Consider the following 23886-nt stretch of genomic DNA (forward strand, 5'->3'; position numbering starts at 1 on the left):
GGTTCTGCTGGATCGTGGTGTCCATCAGTTCATTTGGTTAGCACTTGCTGAGCTGAGTGCAGGAAGAGATGGCCTGAGAAGGCCATGCCACTGAGGCCCAATATGGCTCAGAGTGAGGTCATTTCTTTTTTTTTTTTTTTTTTTTAAGCCTGTCATGTCTGGCAGTTTTCGCGATCAGAATGATGATCTGATCTGAATGCACTGGTGTACAAAACATACTTGCTTTAACAAGAGCAGCTCTATAAGTGTTCTATAGGCTACTCTTGTTAATGTTTATATTTTTATTTTATTTATTCATACCAGGCCTGACAAGCAGGAAGGAAGGGGTAAGAAGAGGGATAAAAAGAAAGAGAGAAGGAAAGAAAAAACATTTAAACAAAGGGGAGAAAACAGAAAAATAGATACAGAAATGTAGATACACAAACATACACATATTCACACCTATACACATACACACAATCTAGCTGTGGTTTGTAGTAATGTGAGTGTGTGCGCCTCTGTCATGGAACATACTCAGTAATCAGGGCAAGAAGCCGCAACCATGCCCCTCAGGATCCAGGGCCAAACAGGGGACCCGGGGTGAGGTCATTCCATAATGTTAGCTCGGCATGTTAGCATACCAGCTAGATGGCTTGCAAACAATTGGTAGCTGGTCTTAGCACTTGGTGGGGCCTTGATAGTAGTTAATGTCATTGCTGTGTGTGTATCAAGAAATAGTTCTTGCGGTGATGTGTCACATTGGTGAACACACAGGTGAACACTCTGGTGGTTGTGGTGTCTCATTGAACTCAACTACCATTCCATGCTCTTGCAGGAGAAGCTGCACCTGCAGCTTAAAACATTGTTACCTGTCTTACAGGGTCCCTGTATCTATGCAATATAGGGGGGGGGGATGGCTCAGCGGCTGAGTACCTTGACACAATAGAGAATGATTTATTTGCATTATAACCCAGGTTCTCCAAGTAGAGAGATCATATCTCCAGCTCCAGGCCACTCAGAAAGGTGTTCCAAGCAAGGTTGACCAAAGAAGCATGTTCAGTGGTTATATAACCACAGCTTTAATTAGCGTGTGGCCAACACATTAGATGTTTTACTTTATAAACTGACCTCTAAAGTCTTACTACTCTACTTAGCTTTTTTTTTTTCTTTCAAAATCTAGAGCAAAAATGGAGGATCTCAGATGTTCCCAATCACTAAATTAACAGCCTCTTTTTCAGGTTGAACATCTTTAAAGTATAGTCACGCTCTATGCCAAAGGGATAACGATTTCAATAGGCCTGTCGTAAAATTAATGCAATATTAAAGTTTAAACTGTAAAAATATAATGTCTTTAAACTAAGTGGCAGATACACGGACTGATTGCACATCTTGGTGGTCATATCAAGACTGAAAGCGGCCAATGTAGAAGCTGAAATGGCCAGCCAGTAAGTACACTGCTCAGTAAAAGTGGTATGTTGCTCCTGGATTGTGGCAGAATGCACAAGTTTCTTTTGCAACATTTTATTTTACTCTGTGAATAAAGCATAGATTATGCGGCCATTGTTATATTTCTTAACATTTAATAATGCCATGGTGTTGTCACACATAATGGCTTTCATTGTCCTTCGGTAATCAAGAAATAAATAATAAAAAGTTAAATTACTGCCATAATAGCACCATAAAGTTTCTATATAGCCTAAATAAATTTATTTGCCAATAATTCAATTCAATTCAACTCATTTTTATTTATATAGCACCAAATAAAAATAAGTATGTATTAGGTAAAGACCCTACAATAATACAGAGAAAACCCAACAGTCAAAATGACCACCTATGAGCAAACATTTGGCGACAGTGGGAAGGAAAAACTCCCTTTTAACAGGAAGAAATCTCTGGCAGAACCAGGCTCAGGGAGGGGCAGTCATCTGCTGCAACTGGTTGGGACTGAGGCGAGAGAGACAGGCAAAAGACATGCTGTGGAAGAGAGTCAGAGATTAATAATAATTAATGATTAAATACAGAGTGAAGTATGAACAGAGTAAATAAGGGGAATGAAAAGAAACAGTGCATTATGAGAACCCCCCAGCAGACTAGGCCTATAGCAGCATAACTAAGGGATGGTTCAGGGTCACTTGATCCAGCCCTAACGATAAACTTGATCATAAAGGAAAGTTTTAAGCCTAATTTTAAAAATAGAGAGGGTGTCTGTCTCCCGATCCAATAGTGACCAAATTTTCATACAATAGTCATGCCATAAATATCTTAAAAATCAGTATATTTTCATTTCTACCTTTGACAAGGTGATTAAAAAAACTTTGCATTATACAAAATATTAAACTGCTTTCCCATTTGCTTGATGACATGCTTTTGAAATGCCTGATTAAGAACTTTCAGGTCTACATTCTTATTGATGCTGATAGCTGTGTTGGCATCTGCCAATATGGTTAGCCTAGAAACCTACAGTAGCAGCCCTGATTAATCAAATACTGATTAGGAGCTCAGTTATACTCTAAACACTTGAACCATCGGCAATTGTACAACTCCATGAGCAGCACGCCATTGGCTGCTTCTGGATTGTAGCATCTCTCGAGAAATCTTTAATTACAGCAGTGCATTTTCTTCAGCATTTTTCTCTGGGGTGAACTGATAACTGGGGTCAACTGAAAACGTATCAGTTATCAGTTCACTGGGGTCAACTGAAAACGTATCAGTTATCAGTTCACTGGGGTGAACTGAAAACGTATCAGTTATCAGTTCACTGGGGTGAACTGATAACTAAAACTACACTAGCAGGTGGTTCAGTGCAATTAGGTTAATGCGCTTAGAAACATTTTTTTTTCCAAAAGGAGGAATACTAGGAGAATTACTAGAAATTAAAACATAATTATAATGTAACTGTCAAAATGAACAGAAAAACAATCACTTTAAATTGATTTAGTTAAATTTTGTATATACAACAAACTATCCAGAGCTGACCATCTTTTTATTTGTATTGTAAAGAACAAAAATGAAAAACAAAACAAAACAAAATTCAAAAGATGGCAAATGGACTGGTTCTTATATAGTCCTTTAGTACTTTACTTGAGCACTCAAAGCACATTATACAGCATGTCTCAGTCATTGTTTCCTACACCTAAGCACTTTCTAGCCAACATTCACACACAGAGTTCAGTATCTTGCCCAAGGATACTTTGGCATGCAGACAGCAGCAGGGATCAAACTGCCAACCTTCCAATTAGTAGATGACCTTTTCTACGTCCTGAGCTTCAGCCGTCTAGTGTGAATGTGTGCGTGAATGTTAGAGAATGTGCTTAGGGTGGAGGGTGGGGGGTGGGGGGATGGGGGCACTTGTATGAATGTATGTTCATAACCTAATGTAACCTTATGTATGTACATAACCTACAGTAGCCAACGCCATTGCCAGCATTTATGGTGTGTCAGATGCAATGTGTGTGTTAATTATCATGTGGTCATGTCCTGGTGTTTCACATGTGGTGCTGGCCGACAGAAACAAATAAAATGCTGGGACTTTTTTCCCTTCTCGGTCCTCGCTCTTTGTCGTAGTAAGCTTTCTATCAGGTGCAAACATATATGTACCTCTAGTTTCTTCACTTCTTTGTACCTTCCATGTCTTCAACAGTCAACCGCCAGGAATATGCTGGCATTTGTGAGCTCTGTTATCATTATTATTCCTTATGCTATACGATGTTTGTTATTCTCTTACTGATAAATTCAAAAAATGTAGCAAAAAGTAGCCGGAAATTCATGAGATGAATCAACGATACCGAACAGGCCACGCACAATCATTGTGGGCTGCATCAACTCGATGTCTAGTTACATTCCTTGAGAGGTTCACATTAGGTACAGTGTAGGGTTCAGAGGGGTTTGCAGTTATGTATGTAGGCCCCACAAAGACCCGACACTTAAGTCTAAATCAGGCTATGGCAAAAGAGAAAGAAAAGGATGACACATGCACCCTAGGATGCCAATGTTCTCATTTTGAAACAGGAAGACAAATGGTTTGAAAGAGGACTAAAAGAAGCCATCTATATCTACTGTGAACGACCATAATTGAACAGAGGGGGTGGCTTACGACGCTGGCTGTCATCCACCTATAATTCATTCTTAAGATCTCTTCTCAGGCACCTCAACCCCCACTCACACCTTACTTCAGGTGACCTGATACACACGATCGGGTGGGGCAAGGTCTCACAGTGGTTTCACCCAAAACCCCTGGTGGTAATGACCCATGCCTTTTGTCACATCTTAGCTCATGTGATGACATACATGATCAATAGTGGACCTCCAAAGGGAACAATACCCCCAACTGGGCTTTAAATACCTGGGACTCTCCACCTTTTGGTTTGAACCGAAGAACTGAAGAAGCTTCTTGGCTAAGAGGTGAAATGTCTTCAAAGAAAGAAGCCCAATTGCCTTTCTCAAGCTCTTGAGACTCAGGGTTCAATATTTTGCCCAAGGACACTTTTGCATGCAGGCTGGAGCGGCGTAGATGGTCTCCTCTTGTCCTATGTCAGAGCGTTTTTTTATGCTCCTGCTTATGTTCTCTTGCCTATTCTCTTTGCCCCAGCGTTTCCAAGCCTTAGTGTCTTTCTCCTTGTAATACCAGTGATTCATAGTTTTCAGTTTTCCACTTTCAGTTATGTTTCACATTTTGGATTTTTGCTGCTTTTGTACCTCCCACCATTAGCCAAATAAATTGTTCGATTTCTGTTAAACTCTGCCTGCTTGCACGTCTTGCATTTAGATCCAACCCAAACATCCAGTATGCACATCCTGCAGTGTATGACACTAAAAGCATAAACAAAAAAAGTCTGTACATTAAACTAATTCACATTAGTAATCATCACACAGAAATGTGCACAGAAATATAATGGACTTATTTATCCATGTAGTAACAGATTAACAGTTAAATACGCAAATCTTGACTTGAGTTTCCAGAATAGGCAGGTATTTATTGAGTGTTTCTCACTGAAACCAAAAAGAAAAAGGAAAAAAGAATTTTAAGGTAGCAGTTCTTTATGGGCCAAAAGTGATATATTCTAAATGCTTGCAATTATTATTATTATTATTATTAAATAATCTTTCTTAGTTTATTACTTGGCTTTCAGTTTAAAGAACTGGGCTAGCGGACAATTGTATTAGATGTTTTTAGAAAGCACCTAGCAGCTGAAGAGCTGTACAGCCACGCTGCCCCTGTCAGTGGAAAATGGGTCTTCTTTCTTCCTTGTGTTTCTGGTAACAGTACAGTTATCGCTCCTTTCCAGATACTTGGGTGTATCATGTCAGAGTTGCCAATCAGTGAGTAAAACTGCATTAGTTTTTGTATTTAATATTGATTTTTTATATGATCAATGTAATGAAGTACCTGGATTTGATAGGGGTAAAAATTTTGTAACCAAAGGTTTATGTCCCAGGTGGGAACTGAATACCCATTACAGGAATACATTTATGATAATCTGTATCTGTTGTAAAATACATAAAATGAATTAAATACAGACAATAATATCATATCACAATATTGATCATATTAAATCAGTGTATTTATTATTATTATCATAGTATAATGAAAACAGCAGTAGTGGCTTTCAAATGACTTTACCGAACATACTATTTCATTTTATGCACATGGGTAATGTATCTTGTATTTTAATTGGGAAAGATTCAATAATGCTTTTATGATGTAGTGTTATGTGGTGGTGCAGCTTTACAAAATAAATGAATAAAACTACAATACAATACAATAAATGGTACCATGGTTTATGGAAAGTGCATTAAAATTCCACAAAACAGTTATTAAGCTAGCCTGTTTGTTGAATACTTAATTACATAAAATAATGAATACATTTTGGATTGAGGTCTCAGGAGCTGCATCACAGTACTACAGTATATGAGCATACGGTCATTTGCTGAGTACCTCCCTGCTGACCTTAAAGTATTTCTCAGTACTGACGCGTTGCTGCAGATGGACCAAGAGGGCTAATCTCTGCCTCCAGAGGTCATTCTCGCTACACTTGCCACTTGTTGCCAAAAGAAATTGGGGGCTCCAGCATTTAACACCGAACACGCTTTAAGTATTTATTCTGCTGACTATCGAGGCATTATTATATTGATGTTGAATGCCGAACGCCAACTGAAAGAAGACTCGTGATTAGGCTGACACTACTTCGGCGCACCTGACGGAGAAACATGGTTGATAACACAAGTATAGCAACTAAATCTGTTTTGGTAAGCGTCCTGGCTTTATCTATGTTGGACTTAAATGTTCTACTTTTGATTTCGTCTTCGTATTTAAGTGCCCGTAACATCTAATTTTAATGTTTAAAAACGTGAATTTTTTTTTCTTTCTGCATAGAGCTATTTTCTGACACTGTTTTCGCCACTCAGAAAAGTTTTCACTTGCGCCAAAGGTGAAATGTGTCATGTTATACTATATTAAATTCCACTCTCATAGCCTACCACGTGGCTTACTGAAGCAACAATTTATTCTTATAATATTTACGACCAAAATCTTTTTTCATTGCAGCAAAGCTCTTTCTCGTCTGCCAGCAGCCTTCCACGCCAGACTTCCGCCGCCTTTTCCCACAGCCTGTTCCCCGGCGCACAATCTCACCAGCCCGGCAACGGCGGCATGAAGCTTGAGGCTGTCATGGAAAACCTGCAGCGGCAACAGGCAGCGCGGTTAGCCCTGGAGGAGAAGCTCCGGCAGGCGGAAAAAGAGAAGGACCTCTGCTGCATGGTAGAGTCCCAGATCCACCAACAAGCGCTGGCTTTCCGCCGCTACCAAGCGGCGATGCAGGGCGCCTTGGCCGCCGGAGCTGAAAGCTCACCTGCAGGAGTGACTCTTCCTCACATGGAAGTCCGCATATGCGACGAAAACGGGAACTCCAACCCAGGTAGCGACGTTAAGGAACGGGACGGGGAGGGAGAGGACACGGAAGAGCAAGATATCATGGATGAAGAGGCGGAGGACCGCGATGATGCTGGGTTAAACCACTACCAACACCGTCAGTCCTCGCTCCAGGAAGTTTGCATACCTCAGCATCTTATGGCCAGAGTCCCAGCCGTCTTCGCTCCGGCTGGTTGCGCAGAGTCTCCATCGTCGCACGCCCAGTCGCAGCAACACGAGTGGACCTACGAGGAACAGTTTAAACAGGTAAGACACTGCTGACCTATTGAACGCATCACCATTCTTCCGGAGCTCAGTCTGGGCTTTCAGTTGTTTGTGAACTCTGATAAGATTTTGACAACAGCATATTTTTCATCTCAGAGTAGCTAAGTACTTAGAGACACTATATTGCGGGTTGTCATATGAAAACAGAATCCTTTCCCTGGGAAACTTTTATGCTTTTAGAAACGTGTCTTTGAATGTACTAATAGCCTGTGTTTTTGTTGCCTGAGATCATAACTAATTGGGAGCATTTATTGATATCCTTTCAGAGGACTGAATGGTAGTAAAATGTCAGTTCACAAATGCTCTTCCTGTGCGTTTAGTGTATTGAGCCCAAAACACAGGTACTTGTTGTGGTGTTTTACCCAAAGTTTCTTCTGGACTATGATTGGATGTAGCCTAATGTTTTGGGCATCATTTCTTTAATTTTCATTTATTGATTTTATTTATTGATAACCCTTAAGTTACTGTGATGGGATCATCAATCTGCCTAAACGATACAACCATTTAGCGTCACAGAGGATGTGCATCAATATACCTTTACTAAACAAGATATGAAACAGTAATTGATGGCTTAGATGGGTTTTTAACCACCCGGTACCCAAAGTTCTTTTTTTTTAAGCAAAGGCATAAAACCCTCATACACATTATTATTTATTTATTTATTTATTTTTTGTAATTAATAGCTTCTATAGAGGATTTGTAAATAATTTGTTCCTAAGTAATAAATCAGTTATCATACTTAGGTATCTCATTTGATTTGTTTTGTGTGTAATTTTTCTTTGTATTGGATATTAAATTGATTTCTTAAACAGTGCTTATGTTTTGTAGGCCACTGGTTATTATTAATCAAATAACAAATTATTTGATTGATACAGTTGTCTCATTATATTTCCAGCTTGCATCAGACAGATCTATACTCTCTCAGTGATTGTGGATGCTTCACATCATCTTTTATTTATGATAGATCATCCACAGACTTCCATAAATGTGATGTGTATAGTAGTGGCTGCATTAGTGCATCACATTAAAGGAACCCTATGCATGAAAATGCAATTTAAATATAAGCTGAAACCAAGAGCCTCAATATAGCAACAATTATGTGTGCAGGATGGTGAGGTGGCACTCCAGCAAGAATACTCATTATTCAGTTCTTTGTTTTTTCTGTGTCTATAATTCATTAATGGCACATTTACAATTATTATAGGTACACCAACTTCATATTCTACTGACTGCAGTTTATTTTTAATGTTACAATATATTATTTATAAGTTTAGCTCAGATAAACAGTAAAGCTTCAGATAATTTAACCTACACATTACTGTTATTATGTTATTGTTATTATAAAGTAATTACTCTTTGCTGGAAATTCTTTTTAATTAAACAAGGTTCCTGTGCCCATGCATGCTCCATTGAAGACAGGTTATATGCTGCTAAGATTCTTAAAGATGCTCAATTATTGTGGTGGTCATTTGTATGTAGTCATTCAGTGTAATGAACATGGGACAATAAAAGATTAAGATTAAGATTAAGATAGTGTTTATTCGTCACATGCACAGTTATACACAGTACAATGCACAGTGAAATGTATTTTGGACCTGCAACCATATATACACACACATATAAATAAGAAGAATAAAAATAAAAAAGTAATTCACACTATACACTATACTCTATATACTATACACTATACACACTTTTACGTGGAATTATAGATTATAAATTATAATATTTACATTGTGCAATAATGGTAAAAGGATGCTTATGCTTGCTAAGCAGACAGAGTGGAGCCAGCATACTAAGCATGCTCAAAGCTGCAAAACAGAACCACATTTGAAGGCAGTAAATTCATTTTTGAAAATTGGAACAAGATGTGGGCTAAATTTAAATGGCCCACTGAGGAAGAGAAGCTTTAATGTAATCTGAACCAAAATGAAGCAGTTGATGTTACAATAGCTTCTAAATCACTTGTGTGTGTACAGTATGAAAGTCAATACAGGCACACGTATTTTTGCCCTTAATTAGCTTGAACCTCTTTACATTTGCATTGTTTTCAGTTTTACTTTAATGTTGCCTTCTTGAATAATATTATACGGTAACCATGACTCAAATGACTCAAGATTAGTGCAAACAATGCTGACAGGCACGTGGTAAAGGTTATTTTAGCTCTTAATTACACAACAGGAGACAACATGAAGCAGAATCTGTACAGATGATTCAGGAAAACAAAAGAAATTCCTGAGTCACAAGCAGAGCTGAAATAAAAAGAGGTGAGGGAATGAGAGAAAGAGAGAGAGAGAGGAGCTGTTGCACAAAGTTTTGGCAGCCACTCTGAAAATGCCAGAAACTGGACCTTGTAGTATTCCAGTCTGGCTCACTCCCCAAAAATGCTGGGATTTCCCTGTCTGGTAGCATGCGTGGCAACTGAGTTGGGCCTTTGCCATGCTATTACAAAACAGATAGAGAATCGCATGCAGTTACACACTCTCCTAAATGTGCACACATTATTTACAAGTGTGTTTACACCAGTGACGTGCATTCAGTGGAGGCAGGTGAGGTAGTGCCTCACCTGTCATCATGACAAGTAAAATACTAACAATGATAAGAGAAAATACATTTGACCACTTGAATTTTCTATACAACAGTTTTATAAAACTGTTTTCTTAATTATTTCAACACTTTAATGGTCAAAATCGTGGAATTTATGCATTACCTGTTGAAACACATGGAAGAAATGTGGGGTGAGGCAGTGCAGTGCTGTGCCTCACCTCTGGTGGCGCTGTGTCGCATACAATAAATGAAGCAGGTGGTTGGCGCATGCCCATTGCTGGCTCTCTTTTTATTGCCAATATACATGTGCTACACATGCTGATGTTCTGCAGTCTGTCTAATATAATGAATGAATGTTGAATAAATGTGTGACATGTTTATTCTTTGTGATCAGTCATAAATGAAAATATACAGGGTGAGGCAGAAAGTACCGTGCCGCACTGATAGGGGGCAGTGGTGCGGCAGCATCTGTTTCCAGAGGAGTCAGTGCCTCACCTGTCACAAACCTCACCGCACATCACTGGTTTGCACGTATATGTGTACATGCAGGAGTTTGTAGAAACTGTAATACTCTGTGTTGTTTCATGTGGACTCATGTCTTTTCTCTATAAACTGCATTTTAGTGTTAAACTCACTAAATTAACTTGTATTAGTTGTAGTCAAAGTTCTAATGCTGAATGCTCTACACACAGAGAACTGAAAAATATTTGCATTGTTGGCACAGAACAAACAACAATTAAAGCAGACATGATATGTAGAACTACACAACCAGGTTTTAAGTTTCACAGCATTACACATATCTTAAAGGCATAGTTTTCTTACTGCAAAAAGCGCCTTTTGCCTGCAGTTTCATTCCAGTGCTGAGGGACTAATCTGCAAATTGAAAAATTATACCTTAAATTTTACTTTAAGGGGTACCCGATGCTTTCTGAGTAGTAGATAGTATTGCTATGATACTGTAACTGGGAATGAGAATGGATTGATAGAGCTGATGAAATATGAAGGGCTCTTTAGAAAACCAGAAAGCTTGTAAAGGGACCTTTCTAGAATTTTTCGCCAAAAAACACTTAGAAAATGGTGTGTTTGTGGTCATAAGACCTAAAGAAATACAAGGGAAACGCTTGTACAAAATACTAAAACAGTAAGCTAAAACAAAACCAAATTCCCCAGATTACCTGGCTTTGGAATTTTACGCCATTCACACCAGTGGATGAGGGCAAAAAGGCACATGTTTTCAACTTATGTGCATTTTGTTACTTGGTGTATCTTTATGTTTGGAATTCATTTCTTTATGTCTTTGTGTGCTCACTTGTGTATGCATCATATTTGGTGCATTTGGTAGGTTTCTATGGATTTAAAGTAAATGTTTTTTCAATGTTTCCCCTTCCAACTTCATAAAAGTTTATATTGTGAAGTTATGGTGTACCTTTTTTATTCCAAACACATAAAAAAAATTTTTTTTTCTTACCTGGCTTAATATGCTAACAAATTGCATGTATGCAAAGGTCACTGAAAAAATAACCAATAAAAATGAAGGAAGTGCAGTTTGTTTGAGCTTGGAATAAATCAAAAGAAAGGTGTCTATAATGACTATAGCTCTTTATGCAACTCCTTTTTCATGTTGCACTTTCATATAAATTTCCAAGGAAGGAAATGCTAAAGTGCAAGATAAAAAATTTTCTGCTTTGTTTTAATACACTCATATAGTCAAAATCATAAGCTCTTTAACCTCTCCTGCTCAGATCTGCTGAGAATTCATGAACACAGGGGCAGGACTTTGATGGGCACCATGCGGTCAATCACACGCAAAGATTGACTAGGATACTAATAATAATAACTAGAAGCACTCAGAGAGTGCAAACCTCCGCCAAAGCCATAGGGTCACTGACGCTGTAATACGTGTATCTAAATACTGTGAAATAATCTTTCATCTTTCCCAGACAACAATAACCCCCTATCCCGCAATAGTGAAGAATCTTTAAAAAAATTCCTGGATCTAGATCGTGATCCAGATCATCGCCAAAATTTAATCACTTCTTCCTCTTGTCATTTCCAACCACTCCACAAAATTTCATCAAAATCCGTTCATAACTTTTGGAGTAATCCTGCTGACAAACAAACAGACAAACAAACTAACATGACCGAAAACATAACCTCCTTGGCGGAGGTAATAATTAAAGCCGCAAGCGGCATTAAAGGCCCTCGCCACCTGTGAGCCCCCGCGAACCCCCATAGAGCCGCCTGCGAGCCCCGCAAACCCCAGCGAGCCACCTGCGAGCCCTGCAAATCTCCAGCGAGCCGCATGCAAGCCTCGCAAACCCCCAGTGAGCCACTTCTTCTGCCGAATGTAAAACCCGAGTTGGAGCTGTTATTGTAGGTGTTTCCAGTAGGTGGTGCTGCAACCGGCAGTAAATGTCATATGGATGTATTGAGGGGTGAGTCCTTATCACAATTGTGAAGTTTGATGCAGATTGGATGTGTCATTGGGATCCTCTTTCCAATAGGTGGCGCTGCGGCTGTCATTGAATAATCTCATGTGCATGTGTTCAGGAGTGGGTCCTCATCACACTTGTTAAGTTTGGTGCAGATTGGACAATGAGTGTTTGAATTTGAGCAACCTCCTGTTTCCACTAGGTGGCGCTGTCACTGTCATCCAATGTCATATGTATGTGTGCAGGGGTGTGGCCTTATTACACTTGTGAAGTTTGGTGCAGATTGGACAATCAGTGTTTGATTAGAGCAACTTCCTTGTTCCACTAGGGGCGCTATACCTGCATTCAATAATGTCATGTGGATGTGTTCAGGGTTGGGTCCTTATCACACTTGTGAAGTTTGAGGGCAATCGGACAAAGTATATGAGAAAGAGATGCAATCAAAATGTCATGGCGAAGGATCGAAGGTCGCCAGGAAGTTGTAGTTGTAGTTACCTGCAGGCTGTTTCAAGCCTGCAGAACACACACATGGATACGTGTCTCATATATGCCATGTCACGTATGCACATTCCACAGTATACTTACTACCATATATGTTAAGGAAAAAGCCAAGAATGTTGTTTCTAACATGCTGTAAACTGCGTTTGGTGTAACCCACGTGATCTTATTGTGAAAGTCCGAATAAAATCGCTGTGCAGGAAGCAGTCCTTTGGGATAGATAACTTCCGCTCAGCCGCGAGTTGAGTTCAAGGAACGGGTCTCTCCTCCTTGCGCAAGTTTGAAAAGAGTTGTGTGTTTGTTCTCTGAGTTATTAAAATGATCTGAACCTATCACCAGTCACCCTCATATATACCTTTTCGGAAACGTCTCGACCTGATGCGCATACCCATGAGGTCCGAGGTCACTTGCGACCGCGTCCCATGCAACAGCGCCCATTTTTGCACCTACGCCACTTACAATTCCAATAGGCTCCTCGCCGACCCTTCAGTTGTCTCGACCCTAATAATAATAATAATAATAATAATGCATTTTATTTATACGCGCCTTTCATGACACTCAAGGACACCATACATGGGTGAAAACAAGACAAAACACAAAAGCACAAACAAGTAACTAAAATGACCTAATGAACTAAAGCAAGTATGCAATTTGGAACAGGCAAGTTTTGAGTTGTGATTTGAAGATATGAAGAGAGTTGATATTGCGAATGTCTGGTGGGAGAGACTTCCATAGCTGGGAAACAGAGCAGGAAAAGCTCTTTTCCCCACAGTACTGAGGTGGGCAGGGGGAACAGTAAGGCAGGTGGAAGAGCAGAGAGTGCGGGATGAGGAGAAGATTGACTAGATAAGGAGGGGCAAGTTTGTGGATGGCCTTAAATACAAACAAGAGGATTTTAAACTCAATTCTGAACTTAACTGGAAGCCAGTGGAGCTGCTGTAGGACTGGGGTGATGTGGTGAAATGAGGGTGTTCTGGTGATAATGCGAGCAGCTGAGTTTTGAACTACAGTATTTGAAGCTTCTGGAGGGATTTGTAAGGGAGGCCAATTAGAAGAGATATACAATAGTCAATACAGGAGGTAACAAGACTATGAACAAGGATGGAGGTCGTATGCGGGGAGAGGGAGATTTTTGTTCCATGGGTGGAAATATGCAGACCGGGTAATATTATTGATATGGGAGTGAAAGGATAGAGTGCTATCAAGGATGACACCCAGGCTCTTAACCTGAGGGGAGGGTAAAACTGAGAAACTGTCGATGGTGAGGGAGAAACTGCCAACTTTGGATAAGGTGGATTTCATTCCGAGGAGGAGAAACTCAGTTTTGTTACTGTTCTAAGGAATTTAAGGAAGTTTGAGGTGAACCAGGATTTGATTTCAGATAAGCAGGCAGTGAGGGAGGAGGGTGGGAGGGAAGAGTTAGACTTGGTGGATAAATAGAGCTGGGTATCATCCGCAAAACAATGGAAATGGATGTTGCATTAATGGAAAATATTGCCAAGGGGAAGGAGGTAAGTTGTGAAAAGGAGGGGCCCCAGGACAGAGCCTTGAGGCACACCTGAGGTCACAGGAGAGGGGTGGGATTTGAAAAATCTAAGCTGGATGAACTAAGTACAGCCTGTGAGATAAGAACAATCCAGTCAAGAGGGGTGTGGGAGATGCCAATAGAAGATAATCTGTAGAGAAGGATGGTGTGGGAGATAGTGTCAACGGCCGCACTCAGATCAAGGAGGATGACGAGATAGAGCAATCTAGAGTCAGCTGCCATGAGAAGGTCATTTGTGATTTTCAATAGAGCAGTTTCTGTGCCATGGTGGGGGTGGAAACCAGACTTGAACTGTTTTGAGTTAGATGGGAGTGAAGTTGAATAGAATACAGTTTTTCAAGTTTCTTGGAAATGAAGGGTTGGTTAGAGATGGGATGAAGATTATTGTAGTTGTTTGGATCAGAACCAGGCTTTTTCAGAATTGGGGTGACTGCTGCAGTTTTGAAGAGAGTGGGAACAATACCAGTGGTAAGTGAAGAATGAATGATAGCAGATATGAAGGGGAGGAGAGAGGAGGCAGGACTTAACCAGAGCTGTAGGAAGAGGATGAGTCCTGTTTTTTTCTTTAAATGCAGTCAGTTTATATGTCAGTTTGATCATATCATTTTTATGGTTGTAAACATTTTGACTTAGAAAAGTTTAATGTCTTTGTTGCATATAGCTATTTTTCTACATTCTTTCTCTTCTAATTTATCTTCCTTGAACATCTTCAAAGAAAGGGGAACCAGGATGGTGACCAGGGAGAAAATATATAATGGAGAGCAAAGAGGGAGAAAAAAGCTTCCTCTCAATATCATCTAATACATAAAAGAATACATAAGTAATGTGTTATATTTACATACATGCATGTGCTGACTCAGCAACACTTTTTTTTGTTTGTTAGGCATGTAAAATTCCCAGTAAAATGGGTTGATTGAATTTGGACTGATATATTATGTTGCCAAAATTATTCCCTCACCTATCCAAAAAGATGATTAACCTTAGTCTGTGAGGAAGACACTCCATTTACATGAACAAATTGGAGTACCTTTAATACCTATGGTGTGTTCTATTCACTGTAGTAAAATATTGTGGCCAACAGTATTGAATGCTGCACTGAGGTCTAGCAGGACAAGTGTAGAAATGAATCCACTGTCAGAGGCCATAAGAAGGTAATTTGTAAACCTCACTAGTGTTGTTTCATTCAAATCATTCAACTGAGGTATTCCAAACATTTACATAACCACAGGTGTCATGCAGACTGCATCTACAAACATCTGTGAAAGACTGGGTTGCTCTCACGAGCTCCATGACGTCTAGTGTAGTACCGTGTTTGAATGCCACATGTGCAACAAGTCCAGTTGTGAAATTTCCTCTCTACTAAAAATTCTAGTCAACTGTTAGTGGTCTTATAACAAAGTGGAAGTGATTGGGAACAACAGCAACTCAGCCATGAAGTGGTAGGCAATGTAAAATGACAGAGTGGGGTCAGTGGATGCTGAGGTGCATAGTGCGCAGAGGTTGCCAACTTTCTGTAGAGTCAACAGACTTCCAAACTTCCTGTGGTCTTCAGAACAGAAGAACAGTGCGTACAGAGCTTCATTGAAAAGGGTTTCCATGGCCGAGCATCTGCATCCAAGCCTTACATTTCATGCTACCGAGTTTGTAGGAACAGTTTGGGGATAGCCCTTTCCTGTTCCAACATGACAGCACAGCAGTGCACAAAGCAAAGTCCATAAAGACATGGATGAGCGAGTTTGGTGTGGAATAACTTGACTGGCCTGCACAGAGTCCAGACTAGTGATGGTGATATCAATTGAAGAGTTCCATCCAATTGGTGAACTCATGGCCCAAAGCTTCATGGTGCTGCATTTGCTCTACTGCACCATCAAGTGGCCAGTAAATGTAAAACAGGCAGAGTGATTATAATCACACTGTGGCTTTTTTGTGTGAAACTTTGAAAATAATAAATTATATTTTGATACCAATACATAAATTCTAAACTTATTAATATGGTGTCTGTCTTTATGATACAATGGTGGGGTAAAAAGAGATCGGCTTTCCTAGCTCAGCTGTTTTTTGGATCAGTTATTCTTTTTTGCTGGTTCCATCGCAAAAAAATGAAGCTCAAAACAAACTGTGTGGGAGAGATCGATTGGGTTTCGCCCCTTATATTTCAACTCGCACGCCAAACCTATGAACCTTTCCTAAAACAGTCACGTAGTATGACTGGCTGCAAGGCTTCAAATGTCATCAACACAAGCCTCAATACACACTTCACAAAAATCTTCATGGAGTACTCAACACAAGACTCAAAGCCTTGACACAAAAAAGACACATCCATAGTCCTGACCTCAACCAGACAGCATACCTTTGGGATGAATTAGAGCGAACCAGAGACTGCAAGCCAGGACAAGTGGCAGATAACAAATCCAGGGCAGGAACTTTACTGATTCTTCAATATATGTGACCTTCAGCCTCATTTGCATCCTGTATTATGACACATACAGCATTTTTTGGGCCAGTGCATGTAATTAAAAGCTGTGCAATCAATGTCTGGAAATTTGCATGTGCCACCTTGGTAGCTGCTTTGTGATAACAAAGTTGAGTAATTGCTGATAGACAAATGCCAAGCTAGCAGATTAGATTCCTACTATAGTGTGTGTTTGTATGTCAAGGTCTCTCTAACATACTGAATAGGATATACAGTGTCAGTTGTTTTATGATGAGAATTTTGACTTCTCAGCAAGATGGGGAACAACCTTTTTCGTAAATTTCCTCAGAAGTTTCAAGTTATCAAAACTGTATGGGAATTTTGTTTCATGTTCTGAATGAGAAACAGAGACCTTTAATTTGGACCTTTAAATTTTTTATAACAGCATAACGGCTAAAATCCATTTACATCATAAGAATATAGTCTAGATGTATGGGTGTCTAATTTTTAGGAAACAGTGCCAAATTTCATTCCTGGGAGATATGGGTCACAGGATCATGGGCGCTTTTATTCTTGGATTGCACATCTTGTCTTCTGTCCCAACTCAAATCACAATAGTTTGTGTCGACCATCCCTTTGGAAAGTCCACTTTTCTGATGATTGTTTTTCATTAATTTATGAAGTAATGTAAGACCAAGGGCTCTGGTTAATAAATATCTTCTTTGCTCAGTTTAGAGAATTCATTTAAGTCTGGAAGGACTAAAATGTGAACCTGAGGTGGGCTTCTAGCTGACAGACACATAGGTCCACACACCACTTCCATCTGGTGTACCTACTGTGACAATGTGCAAATATTCACACATATGATCACATATAGTAGAACAGATGTTTATGGAGTTTGGTTCTGGTATTTCAGCTCACTGAGGCAATCCAACCTGGCCTGTCTGTCTGTCTGTCCGTCTGTCTGTCTGTCTGTCGCAGCAGCTCATCTTTCACCATCCCTATCCCTACCATCCTTCTCTGTCACACCAACCCTCTGCACATCTTCCTTCATTACATCCACGACCCCCCAGTATATTGTCTACTATCTTTCCTCTGCACATGTCCATTCCATCTCAGCCTGGCCTCTCTAACTTTATCTCCAAACTGCTTAGCCTGAGCTGTCCCTCTGATAGAATCATTTCTAATCCTGTCCATCCTGGTCACTCCCAATGAAAATCTTAACATCTTCAGCTCTGTCAGTTTGGCCTCCTGTCTTTTTATCAGTGCCACCATCTCCAAACCATTCATCAGGGCAGGTCTCACTACCATCTTGTAAATATTCTGTTAGGAAAAAAAAAATCTTTATTTAACAAAGAGTAGGCGCACACAAACAGTTCTCATAGCTTACTATGAGAACTGCTTGTGTGCGGAGGAGGAGTTTCATTTCTTGCAAGAAAGGAGCAGAATACATACACAAAGATGTTGTCTGCATGTGCTCACTCAAGGAAGGTCCGAGGGGCATTTTTATACACTTGATTATGTGCAAACACATGACCTTGTATGACAGAAGCAATGCAGATAAGGAAAAAGTTGGCAGTTCATACAGTTCACCAGCTGCAAGTAGACCTTGTACAGTCTGTTCAAGGCAACTTTTAATAGATCATGCAAGGTTTTCTTCATCCTCCTGCAGGCACTTTCTGCTCAATTCTGACAAAGAACTTATACATAAGCATGATTATTGTAACTCTATGATTATTATACTACCACAGAACTTATTTTCCTAACATTTCCCTCCCGTTTATACTAATCATGCATGTCTTGTTTATTAACAGGAATTCTAGGTATGACTCTCCTCTCGACTTTCACCATGCCCTTCATTATGTTGTACAATCAGAGGCATAATTTCTTCTTCATACTTGACTTGGTACATGAAAGTCTTTGTCACAGCTGTGTCAATCTATCGTTGAAGCAATCCTCTGACACAGGGTATGCAGCAGCACCCACACAGTGTCAACAGAGCCACCACCACTGCAACAGAGACTAAAAGAGAAGTTATCAAACCATTCCACCCCCCCCCCCCCCCCCCCCCCCCCCCCCGAATCATTGCTCCATCAATCCAAAGAACAGATCATTAATACCAGAATTTTCTGCTAGTTCAATTGATAAGGATTGCAGGCCTTCTAAAACCCTTGTCACTGAGCCATCAGGTGCTGTATTATTTGGAATGAAAGTGTAACAAGCTTCACCAAACATGGCACATATCCAGCACCATCCTATTTTGCCATGCAGTTAGGGAGGTTTTATGTAATTGTTTACTTAATCCTTCAATTGCATCTCTAGAGAAATTTACAGACCTTTGCTGATTGTAATAGATGTAATTTATCCAGTCCACATTCTACCATTACCCACATTCACATCCTGCAGTTATCTGATTCCTGGCCTTGAATTCATCAGGGAAACCCCGGGGAGTCAAAAGAGCCTTGCGTTTGGGACTGTTTAGCCCGACAGAACCTGAATCAGTGTGTTTGGGTAATTTGTGGTGTGCCCTGCAGAACACAGAATGGCATTACTAACTGCACCAACGCACAAGTGCCGTCCCATCCAGCTAGGGGATATAATTGGTATCCCCCACAAAACCACCAGACAGTGGCCCTTTCAATTTTTTGTCAAACCAAGTTGTTGTACATCCTCCCACCACTGTGGTAGCATTCCTACACCAGTGAGACAGATGCCCTACACTAATAGTTAAAGTATTTTTACAGGTGAAACAGGTATAATTTCACTGGGAGGAGTCATAGTCGCCACTGGTGGAAACAAATAATCCAGATTAGTGCAGTCGGTCACCTTAACAGTCTGCCTATGATTAAACAATTGGATCATGCATCGGAGGCCCTCTGGGCCATTTAACAAATCTAGGGGGAAGGGAACAGTAATTAGATGAGGCCTAGCAACTGAGCAAACCACACAATTGAACTTGTTCATTCGTTCAGCAGAATATAACATCCATTCCAGCCACCTGTTCCCTCCATTGATTCCTGTCTCTATTGTTACAGTTACCTCAAAATTAGTTACATTTACATATGTAACTATTTCTGGTTCTGACTTAAGTTGGGGTGCACTGGACATCCAGCTAGGGGAAGTGGTGTGTGATGTAACACTACCTGCTTGGGTTGTAGGTTTGGGTTGAATTACTAAAGAAAAGACTCTAAGTTCATCTGTCCCTCCCACATCTGTATAAGTACCTGTGTCATTTCTGTGCAGGTTGTAGATAGTCACAGTCACCTGATTACAATTGCATATATCTACCTTTATTTGGCCACACCTATAATTAGCTCTTCCGTTTATAATGTGCCACCTCTTAGTTAGGGGGTGGTTCGGCTGCATTCACACGTCTTCAAGCATGTGTGGATGCATAGATTTGCAGTGCCATTCAGGCAGTCCATATGTCCCACTCCACCTCCAGGCACTCTTAAAATCAAATGTAAAAGTCAGAGTCCATCCAGGCATGTGATTGCATGTTGACCTCTTCTCATAAGAAGAGGGAAACACTACACCTAATACTATCAAAACATAACCTTTTATGATCTTCATGGCCACCCTAGTGAGTGCTCTGACCTGTGGCCAAATTCACTGTGTTTGAGACAACTATCCCCTATTGGCAATAGCTCCCTTTGTAGCCACAGACTTCGAGTCAGATACTCTACTGGGGGCTTCTTTCCCTATTCTTTGTTTTCACTACTCAAATTAACAGGTTTGCAATGTGACAAGTGTATCCACATCTTTCTTTCAGCTATCTTTACTGCTGTGAGTGTGGATAGCAGTACCTGGTAGGGTCCTTCCCACCTGGGTTGTGACCAAGTCTTCCATTTCAGGACTTTGATGAAAACCCACTCTCCTGGCTTTACTGGAGAGATTTCCGGCGGTATTTCCTGCTGGGGTAAAGAATTACAAGACAACACTTCTTTAATGGCTAAGACATTTTTCATGTATTCAGCCATGTTCCCTTGTATTTCCAAAGGGTCAAGATTAAATGGCCCTAACTTAGGTATCCTAAAAGGTTTTCCAAACATTATTTCAAAGTGTGTTTATCCATGTTTAGCTGTTGTGATTCTCATATGTAGAATTACCAGAGGAAGACAATCAATCCATGTTTTTCCTGTTTCTGCCATTGATTTCCATAGTTTTGATTTAATTATTCCATTATGTCTTTCAACTAACCCTGCAGATTGAGGATGATATGCACAGTGATGTTTTAGATTTATTTTTAAAGCAGTAGTTAATTCCTTTATGATTTCATTTACAAAATGAGTGTCATTATCAGAGTAGATGTATTGGGGTATCCCAAAATGTGGGATAACACTTCCAACTAACATTTTTGCCACAGTGCATCTGGGTTTGTAAATGGAAAGGCTTCTACCCATTTAGAAAATGCATCAATAATAAATAAACAATACTTTTCCCCTTGACATTTGTTTAATTCTATAAAGTCCATGTGGATTTGCTCAAAGGTTTACCTGGAGGTGGTATTTTCCCCCTTTTAGGTCTGAATTGTCCTTATGGATTATTCTTTTGACATATTTTAATGTACAGCACTTTGTGTCAGCTGTGGTTGTTTTAATGCGCTTTATAAATAAAGATGGTATGGTATTAAACACTTGGCACAAAACATTTTTGCGTAATTTGTGAATCTATATGTATAGTGAATATCCATCCATCCATCCATTCTCTTTCGCTTATCCTGTTCAGGGTCATGGGGAGGCTGGAGCTTATCCCAGCTGACATAGGGTGAGAGGCAGGGTACACCCTGTACAGGTCACCAGCCTGTCACAGGGCCAACACAGAGAGACAGACAACCATTCACACTCACATTCATACCTACCATAAGGTATGAAGTGAATATTTTTCCTATTATCATACACATCCCTCCTGTAGACCCATGAGAATTCCCATGTGTCAATAATGCTGCATATTTATGGTAAATGGTCTAGTTCTTATATAGTGCTTTTCTACTCTCTCTGAGCACTCAAAGCACTTATACAGCACATTTACATTAGTTCATCCATACAAGCACTTCCATGTGTAGCTAAGCGCTTTTATTGTCTAACTTTCACACTCTAACGCTTGTGTTGGAGAGCAACTTGGGGTTCAGTATCTTGCCCAAGGATACTTTGGCATGCAGCCCAGAGCAGCCAGGAAACGAACCACCAACCTTCCGATTAGTAGGTGACCTGCACTACCTCCCGAGCTACAGCCACCCCTAAGAAAATGTAGGGGGATCTTGGCAAGATTGGTTTGTCTTCTGGTCATACATAAATATTGTCTTGTTTTAACTTTGCACCTTTTTTTTAATACATCTTTCTATCCATCATTTTATCCAATCTTTTTCTTGTTTGGGAGAATGCTGTTGAGCATCCCTGAGTATTTCGTGATCTAAATATATGTGTGTGTGTGTGTGCATGTTCATTTGTACATAGTACACAGTGTCAATTTCAGTTCCTGCTGCTGCTAACTTGGCCGTTTCATCAGCTTTACGGTTGCCTTGTGAAACTGAATCTTTTCCATTGGTGTCGGTGGTGTACTTGCACAAAGCTATCTTCTCTGACAGCTGTATTGCTTCAAGGAGCTTTAGTATAAGGTCTTCATGATTAATGGGTTTTCCTGTCGATGTGATCATTCCTCCATTTTTCCATTGTTGCGCGAATACATGAACAGTCGAAAAAGCATATTGACTGTCTGTATATATAGTTACTTTTTTAGTTTTTGCCCACTTACATGCTTCAGATTATTAATTCTGCAGTTTGTGCTGAACAGTGCTCAGGTAACCTTTTTGCTATTATTACTTCAGTCAAGTTTACAACAGCATACCCACTTGCATTCATACCATCTGGATTCTTTTTACAAGACCCCATCTACATAAAGAGTTTCATCTGAATCTACAAGTGGAGTATCTGTAAGGTCTGGCCTGGGAAGTGTGGACTGGGTTACAGTCTCTAAACAGTCATACGACTCCCCATCAGCCTTTGTGGGTACTAATGTTGCTGGGTTTAAAACAGTGCAACATTCTATAGTGATGTGAGGCTGTGAGAGCACAACAGTCATGCATGACGAGTGTCTGGAGGGTGAGAGATGTGCTATTTTGGTCTGCAGCAGCAGGACATCTGCAGCATGAGAAACTAACAGGGTGAGGGAGTGAAACAGCACCACGCTCACAGAGGATGTAATCACTTGCGCTGCAGCGATTATAGCCTGTACACAGGGCGGAGCTGCTCTTTCTACAGGATCTAACTCTTTAGAGTAAAATGCAACAGACCTGCTTTTTCCTCCATGCTTTTGTGTCAAACCAGAGGTCATGAATTCATTTTTGCAATCCACAAGTTGTGTGAATGTTGTCTCATAGTTAGGAAGAGCCAGCACAGCCAAGCTTGCAATTAGTTGTTTAATTTTTAAAAAGGCTTCTTCTCTATCTTGAGTCCATTCAATTAGATCCATTGCAGCTAAATTTTCTTCATAAATCATCTCAGTCATTGGTGACATTTGTTCGGCATAATTTGCAATCCAGGCCCGACAATAATTGGTTATGCCCAGAAATGACATCATATGTCTTTTAGTCAGCAGTTTTGGTGCCTGCAGCATGTGTTTCTCTGCCATCTTTTGACAGGGTGTGGCCCAAATACTTAACTTTTGGTCACCATAGCTATGACCTTGCTCTGCTAAGAATTGTAACAGTGCTAAAGTATATGTCTGGCATTGTTCTTTAGTTTGGGGTGGCTGCAGCTCAGGAGGTAGAACAGGTCACCTAGTGATCAGAAGGTCAGCGGTTCAATTCATGGCTACTCCAGGCTGCGTGCCAATGTATCCTTGGGCAAGATACTTAACCCCAAGTTGCTCTCCGACGCAAGCGTTGGAGTGTGAATGTTAGATAATAAAGCACTCAGCTTAGTTAATCATGGAAGTGCTTGTATGAATGGGGTAAATGTGTTGTATAAGCACTTTGAGTGCTCAGAGTAGAAAAGCGTTATATAAGAACTAGTCCCTTTAGTTCTAGAGGCTAACAAAATGTCATCTACATAAAAAAAGAGTTGGCTTCCCTGTGGGGCATTGAATTTAGCTAAATTTGATGACGTTGCTTGGGAAAAAATGGTGAGGCACTCATAGTACTCACAGTACCCAATGTAATCATGTAAAGGTAAATCTTTTCCCTCTGTAGGTAAATGCAAACCAGAACTGCGAGTCTGGATGAATAGAAATGGAGAAAAAAGCATTAGCCAGGCCTATTACAGAAAACCAGGGGTTTTGA

The 23886-nt window shown here is 40.2% G+C and overlaps 1 protein-coding gene across 1 annotated transcript in view; it reads left to right on the forward strand.

Moving 5' to 3' along the window:
- The first annotated feature begins 6016 nt into the window (after window positions 1-6016).
- The window catches only part of arid3c (AT rich interactive domain 3C (BRIGHT-like)), a 70016-nt gene continuing 52146 nt past the window's right edge, over window positions 6017-23886 (forward strand). Inside the window, exons 1-2 of the mRNA XM_030725610.1 lie at window positions 6017-6225; window positions 6524-7153. Of these exons, the coding sequence (XP_030581470.1) occupies window positions 6187-6225; window positions 6524-7153 (669 nt within the window). The 5' untranslated portion in view covers window positions 6017-6186. The remainder of the gene's footprint in view (window positions 6226-6523; window positions 7154-23886) is intronic.

This window comes from Archocentrus centrarchus, unplaced genomic scaffold (assembly GCF_007364275.1).
Source record: "Archocentrus centrarchus isolate MPI-CPG fArcCen1 unplaced genomic scaffold, fArcCen1 scaffold_63_ctg1, whole genome shotgun sequence".
Classification (NCBI taxonomy): Eukaryota; Metazoa; Chordata; class Actinopteri; order Cichliformes; family Cichlidae; genus Archocentrus; species Archocentrus centrarchus.